This window comes from Pelophylax lessonae (assembly GCF_965119305.1).
Source record: "Pelophylax lessonae genome assembly, chromosome: 5".
Lineage (NCBI taxonomy): Eukaryota > Metazoa > Chordata > Amphibia > Anura > Ranidae > Pelophylax > Pelophylax lessonae.
In genome coordinates, this window is record NC_138772.1 from 415,074,434 (window position 1) to 415,086,990 (window position 12,557).

General features: G+C 44.0%; 1 protein-coding gene across 2 annotated transcripts in view; it reads left to right on the top strand.

The window, feature by feature from the left end:
- MAPRE2 (microtubule associated protein RP/EB family member 2) overlaps positions 1-12,557 on the top strand; it is a 246,291-nt gene that overhangs the window by 183,493 nt on the left and 50,241 nt on the right. For both annotated transcript variants that reach the window (XM_082258688.1, XM_082258687.1), the window contains exon 3: positions 5,406-5,551. In XM_082258688.1, the coding sequence (XP_082114814.1) occupies positions 5,406-5,551 (146 nt within the window). The remainder of the gene's footprint in view (positions 1-5,405; positions 5,552-12,557) is intronic.

The window sequence follows — 12,557 nt, forward strand, 5'->3', positions numbered from 1 at the left end:
CCATTTTTTTTTAGGGAGCTGGTGGCTGACAGATGCTTGGAAGTGGTTGTTGTGTCTGCATGTCTCCGTGCCCTCTGTCTATGATGGACTTTAAGCAAACCTTTCGGGCTTATTTACACTCAAACTATACCATGCCAATGTACCGTTTACATTGCATCTCAATGTTTTTAACAGCTTTGTTGAAATTTCACAAGGTGACATTTTTCTTTTTTTATTCACAGCAAAGCACTGCAATGCAGGTGTAGCATGTCACAACACTGCGGTAAAAAAATTTGCGCATGTCCTGTTTTTTTTTTTCACAAAGTTTTTATTGAATAAAGACAAACGCACAAAACAGTGGACAGATGTCAAGGCCAGCAGCTGAGAGTGGTTGAGAATAAAAACATATATACCACAGACTAATAGGTTTCTTATATGGTATAAAAGAAAATCGAAAGGTAACCAGGTGAGGGTGTCTTGGTACCATTATGGTCTATTAGGGTAATAACAATCAATGCAGCTTTCAATGATCAAAGTCTAAAGAATAAGCTAAACAATCAAATGTAAAACATACTAAGCAGTACCTGAGATTGACCCATGTTTGTATATAAAGAGGGAGTCCGAGAGCCCTCTCAGAACCAAAAAAAAAAGGGGGGGGGTACTATGCCAAAAGCCTCTAGATGTAAAAAATGGCAGTACCCCTGCCCAAGGGCCAGAAACCGTAACAAAAAATTTGGCTCCAGAAGTAAGGCCAGACTCAGCATAAACAAACTCAGCATACTGGCATCTGAGAGTAAATAACAGAAAATGAGAAAAAAGAAAGAAGGAAAAAAAAAACAGGAAAAGGAATAAGTAAGAGAATGAAAATGAAGAAAGAGAAGTGACGCAGAGGAAAGTAAGCCCCTCTCCAGGGAATCCAAGGCCAGTTTTTTTGTGCACATACTGCAATGCAGTGTTGTGAACTGAACACAAGGCAGTTTGCCTTGTCAATGTGTACTGTATTGGGCAAGGCTATATATTGTAAATAGGCCCTTACTCCGACTTCCATGGTGCAGGAGGTGACATTATAATCCTCTGAGAAGGTTACATGGAATATGGAGTATTCCAAATTTTGTGAGAAAATACTGCAAAACAGTGCTGGGAGCATCTTCTCCGTGTAGAACGCTACATTCCCCAGGGGAAAGAAGAGTATGCCATCAATGTATCTATACCAACATTTTTTCATTACAGGTTTTTTTTTTTTTGCCTTTTTATGAAGGTTCAGCAAGGGTGGGGGGGGGGGTGGAAATACTTAAAATGGTTGTAAAGGCTTTAGGTTTTTTACCTTTCTGCATAGGATGCATGAAGGTAAAAAGCCTTCAGCCTTTACAACTCCTCTGTGCAGCTACCCACCCCCCCCCCCAGCCCCCTCAATTCTTACTTGAGCCCCCTCTCAATCCAGTGATGAGCATGAGAGCAGTGCCTCTCCTGGGTTTCTCGCTTCTTATTGGATGAGACACAGCAGGAGGAGCCATTTGCTTACGCTGGTGCCAATCACAGCGGGGGGCGAAGCCGAGCAACACGATGTGTGTCCTATGGACACACAGAGGCAGCTTGGAAGCAAGCACACAAGAGTGACCTCAGAGAAAGTGGCTTGCTCTGAGGGTGCTTGGCAAGGGGGAGGGCCAGGGGCGCCAGCAGTGGACCTGAGAAGTGGTAGGTTCAGGGCTGCCTGGTGCAAAACTGTTATACGGAGCAGGTGTAAATATAACATGGTTATTCGTTTAAATCCAGCGATGTGCATGAGAGCAGCAACTCTCCCGGGTCTCTCGCTTCTCATTGGCTGGGACACAGCAGGAGGAGCCATTTGCTTTCTCTGCTGCCAATCACAGCCAGGTAGAGGGGGGGCGAAGCCGATTAATGCTATGTGTGTCTCATGGACACACAGAGGCAGCTTGGAAGCAAGTACACAAGAGTAACCCCAGAGCAAGTGGCTTGCTCTGAGGGTGCTTGGCAAAGGGGAGGGGCCAGGAGCGCCAGCAGGTAACCGAGAAAAGGTGGATCAGGGCAAAACCATTACACGGAGCAGGTGTAAATATAACATGGTTATTAATTTTAAAAACAAAAACATGAGCCTTTATTTAATATCCCTTTAAATAGAAGACCTTGCATTTTAGGTACAAGGTTCACTTTGATTTATAATAATGAACCCCTACATTAAACACATGAAATAGCGGAGATAGGTAATAACAAAGGATATGCGAGAAAAAATTAAGAAAAAAAACCTCCTAGCAGCAGAATTTTTAATCGGTCCCTACAGTAGCGACTTCATAATCATGAAGCCCCTCACTGTCTGGAAAAGGCCAAATAATGTATCTCCCCTCAGTCTGATGTGTATGAATCAGTGTAGTACATGAGGACTGCACTCTGTCAGCACTTGGATCTCAGCCTTTCTGGAATTTCTAGCTGGAATGAAAGGAAAATATGATTCACGAGGTTCCCATACACTACACATCTGTAGTAATTTAATTGTGACAGTAGCTGAGACAGCACCATTCTGTTTTCATTCTGTAGGATTGTGACAAGAGATGAATGTATGAAAGACACATGGAGCGCCTACTCGGGGCACTTTGTTCTCTGACTTTCATGGAGTCACTAAGGCTCGAGTATCTTTTCATTACTGCAGTTAAAGTATAACTAAAGGCAAATCTTTTTTGTTTTAGATAGAGAAGAGGGGGATTAGGACGCCTGTCAGGTTTTTATTGCTCATGTAATGCAATGAAAGCACCAAACAAACGTCCCAAGGTAATATAATAATAAAATTGATTAATAGCAGAATAAATGCAACACATTTTGGGGGGCAAACTCTGCTATGAATCAATTTTATCATTAAATTACCTTGGACCCTTGGATGTTTATTTGGCGCTTTGTGGAGTGCTGCTGTACCAGAATGCCCAGAAGCTGTGGAGGAATGCGGCGCCGCACCGGAAGTGACGAGAGGGGCCGGTGCAGGCGCATTCTGGGAGAAGACACGGAAGAGGACGCGGAAGAGGATTGCGCCGGCTTCAGCTGCCCACAAGAGAGATGGCAACGCTGGAGAAGAAATTTTATAAGTGAGTATTTCTTCTTGCAGGTAAGTGCGAACCGGGACAGATCAGAGGCTAGCCATTGTGGAATGTACTAGCCCTGACTGTCCCGGGGGTATGTCTATTGAAAAAACTTTTTCGTGCCCGGAACTCCGCTTTAAGTATGGAATAGGAATATTTATATTGGTCTTACTAGGACAATGTGGTAATGTAGTAGACCAATGTAATTATTTAAAGTGTTCCTAAACCCACAACAGTAAAATCAGTCTGTATATGTAGTAAAGCATGCTTGTTATACTAACTGTGGAACCTAAGGGGTTAATCCACCGCATTGTGTAAAAAGGCTGTTTGATCCTTTATGCACAGATTCTCCTTTTCTTGCATTGTCCCCATAACATGTCCGGATAAGACAGAGTTACTGAAGTCAGGCTGCACATGCCCAGTATGCTGTGTATTGCTTGGTGTTTATTGCTAGAGGGATTTTTATATTTTTTTTTTCTTGAGACTGCAGCACAGGGCCTATCAGCACTGCCCAGAGAGAGGGTCAGGGGTCCTACAGCCTCATTGGACAATCGTAGGAGAATAAAAACTCCTCCTACAAGGTTTAAATAGAACACTGATAGAAGTCACAAGACTGCTCTAACTGCTTATGAAAAAAAGTTTTTTAGCAGTTTGTTTACTAAAATAATTGCACATCCATGTCCTGTGTACTGTAGGAGACCAGATATAGTCAATGCAGGGTCCTAAGTTTAGTAACACTTTAACACAAATCATTCCTGGAGTTTAACGTTTATCATTACCAAATGTTGCCAACAAAAAACAGGTGAATAATGTAGATTTGTTATTATATGACAACACATATGTAGCAGGTTTTCCAGGCACTGAGCCTTATGTGGGTCTGCCATCGGTACCGGTTATCCCTCCAGCCCTTGTTAGCTGCGACCCTGGGTGTGAGAACTGAGACATTGACAACTCCGGCATCTTTGTTTTGTTGTTTTATTGTAATTAAGGGGATGGGAGAAGGGAATGAGTGGGATACTCCTTTAGGAACTAAATACAATTGTGGGACTTTTCTGGCAAAAATGCCCGTTAGCGCTGTTTTGACGCCAACCGACGCTAGCCAACACTTCCTGACGCTTGAACACTGTGTATCACTGAAAACTGTGCTGGATCCTCGACTTTAGTCCAGAAGATCCAGGACTGTAGAACTGCTTGACTTGTAACACTGCTATAGCTCAAAGTCACTGAATGGCCCCCTCCAGCACTGCACTGGCTGAGAAAGCTCCTTGTAAGTTCCTGTACTGCTGCAACTCTCAACTGGCACACTTCACACTGTGCACTAGCACTTCAGGGCCCAAACCGCAGGCGCCCCCTTTACACTTTAAGCTCTTCATGGTCCACTGACTATGTACCCCCTCTGTCACTTCAGGGTCCTCAACCTAGTTACCCCCTTTCACCACTAGCTGGCACTGGATCCCCGAACCTCTTCCGGAGTGGTCCCCTCTAACTTCAGGCAGACCCCCAGGGGCAATCTTCAGTACTCACGACCTGTGTAGGCTTTCCTGGGACTGGACCCCTCTGATTCTCCACAGGTTCTCGGCCCACCGGATCTCCTCAGCCTAGCTCAGCACTCTCTGGATCTTCAGGCAGCACCCCGAGATCCTCCTCCTCAGACAGGAGGGGAGACAGCCGTTCTCTCCCTCCTGGGATTCTGCTCCCGCCAAAGACATTGTGTCATGCGCCACCCCCAAACTTATACCTACTCCCAGAATCCTTTGCAGCACAATCTGCATTCTGGGGTAGTTACAAGCTGGGATGTGTCCCCTGATTGGGTTTCCTCCACCGCCCTATGAGAAGCCTCTCACAGAGCCAGTGAGGAGACTCCCCCTTCAGCAGGCACACCTGGAAACCATGACACCCTAACTAATAAATCACAACCCTGCTGTTACGCAGACAATTCCCACTATACCTTTACCTAGCACCTACCTGTAGGGTGCTACACATACAATGGCTGATATTGTGGTATATTAGGCTGCACTAAGCATACAACAAATATAAATACATTGCTAAATGCGGAGCTTTGGACTGGTTCAGTAGTACACGAAACATGCTTAGGAATAGTAACGTAGTAATCTTTTGTAAAGAGAACTTGTCCTTAACTGGTTTTTTGAGCAAGAATAGAAAGCTTAATTTATGCAAAGACATATTTTACAATAAATAACGTAATGCATTTTCTCCAGGTTTCTGAACTGTAATCTTACATAAAGTGTGATAGCATGTACGATCATTTATGACAGCATAATATTATTGTAGTGTGATAGCTCTCCATGTATAACTCTCTCTCGCTTTCTCTCTCTCCAGGTGCTGCCTATTGCCAGTTTATGGATATGCTCTTTCCAGGGTGCATAAGCCTAAAGAAGGTCAAATTTCAAGCCAAGCTAGAACATGAGTACATTCACAATTTCAAACTGCTTCAAGCCTCATTTAAAAGAATGAATGTTGATAAGGTAGGGCGTTTCCAGACTGAACTGCTTATTCTTTCTTTATTGATGTCTACGAAACATTTTGGGAAAACTTTGTCTAATTGCACAGTGACTAAATTAGCACTTAGGGCACAGTTCCAAACCACGATTGTATGATTTGTATCAGCATCTCCTGGGAAACTTTTACACCAGCAAAACCAACATGGGACCCAGCTACTTCAACACATTATTGCTGGACATGTTTTGGTAGACCGGGGTTCTCTAGTGGCTGTGGGGCAATGATCACCATAATGCATAACTGCTTCAGGGTTGCTCAGTTTCTGAAATAGCTCGGGAAGCATGTGTATGTTTTTAGTGTTATGGAACCAACTATTTTTCACATGTATGTTTTATTTTTTATCTTGGATGTTGAAAAAAAAAATAAATAAAACAACTTCTTATACATGAAGTGAACTTTTTGGACTCGCTTATTACAGTTGTAGGCAGAAGCTTGTAGCTGGGAAGACAAATGGAATGTGTTGGGGGAGTTTACTTCATTAGTGTATGTCCTACTTCCTTCTACAAATAAGCCAAAACCAAACTACTGAATCATTCTTGCATGTTTATATGCTGTGACTGAGCTTTGTTTCCGGCTTTCATCTAAGAGACAGATATATATACTGCTGTATTGTTAAATAGTTGCATTGAAATCCACATTGCAATAAATGCATGATGAACAATATTTATTAGCACTGCAGAGTCCAGGACAGATGAGACAAAGATTCTGCACATGCAACTCATGTTATAGGATAAATTCACCTTTCAAATAATAAAAAAAATGCACATATTTTTGCAGGTAAAGAAAATGTGCATATATTATCTTTTTTTTTTTAAAGAGAAGTTTAGGATTAGAAAAAACAAACATTCATACTCAGGTGGATGCAGCATCGATCCAATCCTACAATTGTTCCCTGCCGCCTATGGACCGAGACCTGAGCAATCAAAGATGGCTGATGGCTAGGTTCTCAGTCTTCAGTGAGTAGGGAGCTGGTGCATGTCAGTCACGGGCTCTCTGCTCTGACCCTCCAGTGCTCAGACCTGCTGTTGGGGGGAACAGCTGGCCCAGGCTCTCAGCAGCACGCTGAAGGGCTGACTCAGCTGCCAGTCAGCCATCTCTGGGTGGATCCAGACATTAAGATCAGGATATCTCTAGAGCCTGGACTGGCTGAGTATTGGCCCTATTTTTTCTTTACCTTCTTTAATCACTTCAGCCCCAGAAGGTTTTACCCCCTTCCTGACTAGGCCATTTTTTGCAATGCAGCACTGCATTACTTTAACTGGCAATTGCGCGGTCCTGCGAGGCTGTATCCAAATAAAATTAATGTCCTTTTTTCCCACAAATAGAGCTTTATTTTGGTGGTATTTGGTCACCTCTGTGTTTTTTATTTTTGCGCTATAAACAAAAAATTACCGACAATTTTGAAAAGAAAAAAACATATTTTTTACTTTTTGCTATAAAACGTATCCAATAATTAAAAAAAACTAAATCAAATTTCTTCATAAATTTATGCCAATGTATATTCTACTACATAAAGTGAAAAGGAATCCGCCCTACGGAAAAAGGGTCAGGCTGCAGCCCTCCTCCAAAAGTGTCACTTAGTGTCAAATTTGTCGGCCGCAATGTCACAGTTCCGCAAAAAAAAGCTGATTGCCGCCATTACTAGTGAAAAAGGAGCCCCCGATATGGTGATTTCATTCCCTTGTGCTTCGGCTGGGCAAATCCTTCCTCCCTTTGTATTGGACAGAGATCACCACGGATGCCAGCGTGTCCGGCTGGGAGGCATCCTCAGCAAAAAATTCAAAGTCCAGACTACTGATAAATGTCTTGGAACTCCAAGCAATCAGACTGTGCCTGGACCATTGGACGGATCATCTTCAGGGATGTCCAGTGCACATTCAATCGGACATTGCCACGGCTGTGGCTTATGTCATTCACCAAGGGAGCACAAGAAGTGTCCTGGCAGCTCTGGAGGTAGCTGGCACTCTAGGTGGGAAACTGGCAAGTGGATTATCTCAGTCAGCAGGCATTGGACCAAGGGGAGTGGTCCCTTCATCCCGAGGTGCAGAAAGGTGCAGAGGTTTGTGGCTCGGTCACAGGATCCTCTGGTGGACACAGCAGACGCACTGGTGGCCCCATGGGGTCAGTATTGTATGATTAATGCCTTCCCTCCTCTTAAGCTTCTGCCAAGACTTCAGCGCAGGATCGAGGCAGAAGGGATTCCGATCCCTCGCCAGGCTTGGTACACCGATCTGGTGCGGCTGGTCGCAGATGTTCCTTGGAGGCTGCCTCTCAGGGAGGATCTGCCATCCCAAGGACCAATCTTCCATCCTGCTTTACAGTCCCTGGCTTTGACAGCTTGGTTGTTGAACACCAGGTGTTGATGGATGAAGATTTGTCTGCATCAGTGATTCCAATGCTGATTAAAAGCTAGGAAATCTACTTCTAGGAAGATCTACCATCGTACGTGGAAGACGTTACATTGAGTGGTGTGAATCTCTTGGGGTTCATCCTCGCTCTTTCTCGGTGGCTTGGATCTTGGCCTTCCTTCAACGTGGGGTCGAGCAGGCACTGGCCTTGAGTACTATCAAGGGTCAGGTGTTGGCCTTAGTGGTCTTTTTTCAACGGCCCTTGGCCACACACTCCCTACTGTGTTCTTTTCTTCTGGGAGTTAGGACTTGGCCCCTCCAGTGCGGTCCTAGTTGCCGACTTGGGACCTCAGTCCTTCAGAAGCCTCCCTTTGGGAATCTTTGGGAGATTCCCCTGTTTACGCTGTTCCAGAAGGTGGACTTCTTGGTGGCTATCACACACGCAGGGTGTCGGAATTAGTGACATTATCCTGTCGTTCATCTTACTTGGTGGTTCACAGTGATTAGGTGGCTCTTAGCCCCTGTCCATCGTTCCTTCCAAAGGTTGTCTCTGATTTTCATTTGAATGAAGACATTGTGTTGCCTTCCCTGTGCCCCAGGTCAAAACATCCTAAGGAAATTTCTTTGGATGCCTTGAATGTGGTCTGGGCGAATAGGGTGTACCTGGCAGCTACAGAGACTTTTAGGAAGTCAGACTCACTATTTGTGTATACGGATGGGCCTCGGAAAGGGTTGTCCACTTCCTCTGTGATCATTTCCAGATGGATCAGACAGATGGTGATTTAGGCCTATTCCATCAAGGGTCAGGTTTCTCTTTTCCCTGTCAAGGCGCATTCTACTCGGGTGCTTGATGCCTCCTGGGCCTCCATCATCAGGCGTCAGTGACACAGGAACAAGAAAAAACAGAGGGTACACTGGCCTAGCACAATACCCCAAATAAAATGGCTTTATTAAAAAAAAGTGCAAGTTAGTACTCACAAATATAGATTTGACAAAGGCATATCAACACAATTGTTGCAGCATCTGGATTGTCGCATCACGGGTATGAAGTCCTTGCAGTGACTAGCTAACTCATTTCGAGGACCTGCCTCTTCCTCAGAGCCTCAGTGACACAGGTTTGCAAGGCAGTCACCTGGTCGTCGGTGCACACTTTCACAAAGTTCTATAAAGTGGATGTGTTGGCATCTGCGGATGTTTCCTTTGGCTGCAAGGTTTTGCAAGCTGCTGTTTAGAGGACCTGGTCCTCTTTGAGGGTGTATTGTTTTTTCAGGTGAGCTCCAGTTGTTTTCTTTGTTGTTTTGTTTTTGAGCTCTAGTTGTTTTGATTAAGCTCCTGTTTACCTGGTTGGCTATAGTTAGCCTCGAGAATTTATTTTTCGCTGTTCCCACCCCTCATGTTTAAATCTTTGGGAGGTCCCAATGATTAAGAAGATCAGGTGTGTCAATGAACAAAAGAGAAAATTAGATTTTTGACTTACTGTAAAAACCTTTTCTCCAATGCTCATTGACGGACACAGCACCCACCCTTCTGTGGAGTTGTAATTCTTCTTACTTGTAACAAAACTGAGTAACTATAGCGGAGAGAGAGAGAGAGTATACCCCCTGGTAGCCAGACTTTTTTTCTGCTTAGTGTCCTACTCCTGTAGGGGGCGGTATAACCCAATAGTTAAGAAGATCAGGAGCTGTGTCCATCAATGAACATCAGAGAAATGGATTTTACAGTAAGTCAAAAATCCCATTTACCTGCACCACGTTCTTCTGTTAATCAACCCCTAAAGCGGTAATAAGCGCCACAAACATGTAATATTTTGCAGCCTACCAATCCTTAGACATGGTGGCTGCATTTGTTTTCTTTCTTTTTTTAAGCTTTTTCTTCCTTTGTGTCACGTGGTAATATGGCCAGTAACACACTTCCTGTCTTAAGGTGTCTGCATTAGTAAAGCAGACACCTTTGGACGGCATCATGGTCAGTCTGGGGAGAGTGTAGTGCTAGGCTAGAAGATTTAGATGAACTTGACTAACAAATTGAAGCTGAACTCCAGCTAATACTTTTTAAGCAGTTCCAGCAATAGCTTTTTTTTTTTCTTTTGAGATAAATGCTTTACATTAATAAATAAAATCTGACCATTGTAAGCACCCCTGTCATTGGTAAGCAATGTTGTCACAGGCATCTAACTGCTACTTTTGTTGGACAGCTTGGACTAATAAAGGAAGTTGAAAAAATAAACTTGCTGGCTGAATCACAAGGTTAAAATAAAGGTAAAAAGCCTAAAAAAGAAAACTAATCCAATCAGTTGGTGAGCTGCAATTCAAAACAGTTTTGCTTTTGGGTTTAATTAGGCCTCTAAACTCCTAGCACAATGCAGACACCCACTCTTTGGCTCTGGGGGTGATGGAAGGGCTGGGGGAGCTAGGAGAGGAGAAACCGCATTACACTGGTCTTCCCAGTGAATGGGGGGGGTGCAATTTCTCACCTTTTTGTAGGGTCACTGTGGGTATGGCGGGAGAATCCGCTGCTGCTGCTTCCGGCCACAGATCCCGCCATTCCTACATTTAAACATCGTCCCACCAGATATGAAAGGGCTGATGCGCGGCCCGCTAACGTCCCATCCGGCGCAGGCGCGTGGTCCGACAGAGCCTTGAAGGCAAAAGCCATAGAGTGAGGCCACATCCAACCACACGCAGTGCCACCTCCGGCTGGAGGAGAAACTCCAGCCGGGTACAGATGGCTGGGAGGATAAGAATACTCCCCTATCCGGGCAGGGCGCCCGAGTGTCCATCAAAAGAACACGGTCATCAATAACCAGAGATATCTCACCATATTCAAAGGCATAACATCCAAAAACAATGCATATATTATGATATAGAATATATGACAATTATATTATTCCACATAAAGGGCCACGTACATGGATTGTCTATAAAGAAGAATGGGAAAATTAGATCACAGAAGTATCCCATTGTGAGTAATAAATAAACCTAACATTAATCAGGGTCAGTCGATGTTATAAAAATGGTTTAAAGGACATTGCTGTGTTTGCCCCGGAGGGGACGTTGCCTTTAGATTATAAATCTATTTTGCTTCTTGTTTAAGTATTTGTTTATCAAAGTTCCCCCCCCCTTTGGGTTTTAGGGGATTTTTTTAAGCACAAAAAAGGAGATTACTTTTGGGTCATAGCTATGTCTTAAACCCACATGTTTTCCAAAGGGCCTGTACAGGAGCCCCACATTAATGTAGTATAGGTGGTCCTGTATCCTCCACCCTAAGGTCCTTTTTGTTTTCCCAATGTAGATTGATCCACATATGCAAAAAGCTATGTAGATCACTTGCTCTGTTTGACAATTCGCAAAGGATTTAGATCTAAAAATACCTCCCCCCGGGGAGTGAAAGTGTGTTCCCTTCTCTGACCCATGGACATTGATCGCATCACCCGCATTGGATAAGTACCTACTTCTCCCACGGCCCCCTCAGGATCCCCCAAGGGGAGATAGTGGCTATGGACCAGCTTATCCCTAACTGACTGGGATCTACAAAATACCACTTCCGGACGATTAATTATATATTTTGAAATGATGTTATCATCCATCAGAAAAAGCCAATTTCGAGTCAATATTTCTCTAATTTGTTCCTGATGGGCATTGAACCTTGTAATCACTTTAGTAGTATTGTTTCTTTTCCGAATTTTGAGCGCAAAGATCAAATGTTCTCTTTTGATTGAGTTTGGATTTGTGATAGGCCTTCTTCAATATCTTTCTACTGTAACCTTGAGCCAAAAGTCGATTGCGTAGAACTTTTGCCTCCCATTCAAAGTCTTCCTCCCTGGCACAATTCCACTGTAGCCTCAAATATTGGCTGTAGGGGATACTACGTACCAGGGGTCAAGGATGGGCACTTTTCAAATGCAGTATTGTGTTTCCTGCAGTCTCCATACGGTACAGAGTAGTGTACAGTGAACCTTTGGGTTCTATAAACAGTCTTATATCCAAAAAAGGGATGCTATGCGTGTCAAACTGCATGGTAATTTGAGATTGTATTCATTATTGGATATAAATGGCATGAATTGTGTCTATTCGGTTGGGGTCCTTGTCCAGACAATGAATACGCCATTGATATAGTGAAGCCACATTAGGATGTGGTGCAGATAGATCGATGCAGCATCGTCCGAGAATAGGGATTTCTCCCAACCCCCCAGGTACAGGGTGGCAAACTATGTGGCACAAACTGTACTAATCCCAACCCCCTGTACCTGGAGATAGGCCATCCCATTAAATAAGAATACTGTAGATGTAAGAATATGGTTCAACAGTTTAACCACAAACTCCACTAGTGGCCACCACAAACTCCGCTAGTGGCCAGCTGGATCTATCCTGTTCCCGAAGGAAAGTGGAGACCACCTCCACTCCCTTATTGCGGGATATACATGAGTATAGTACCTCGATATCAGTGGACACTAGTTGCGCTCCCTCTGGAATGGTCTAACCCTCTACAACCTTCAGGAGTTCCAGTGTGTCCTTTAGGTATGAGGGTAGCCTTAATACATGTGGTCTAATTTGGCTATCAACAAATCTATTTGCCATCTTGGTCTGGCAACAATGTCCTGACACAATTTCCCTACCAGGGGGTT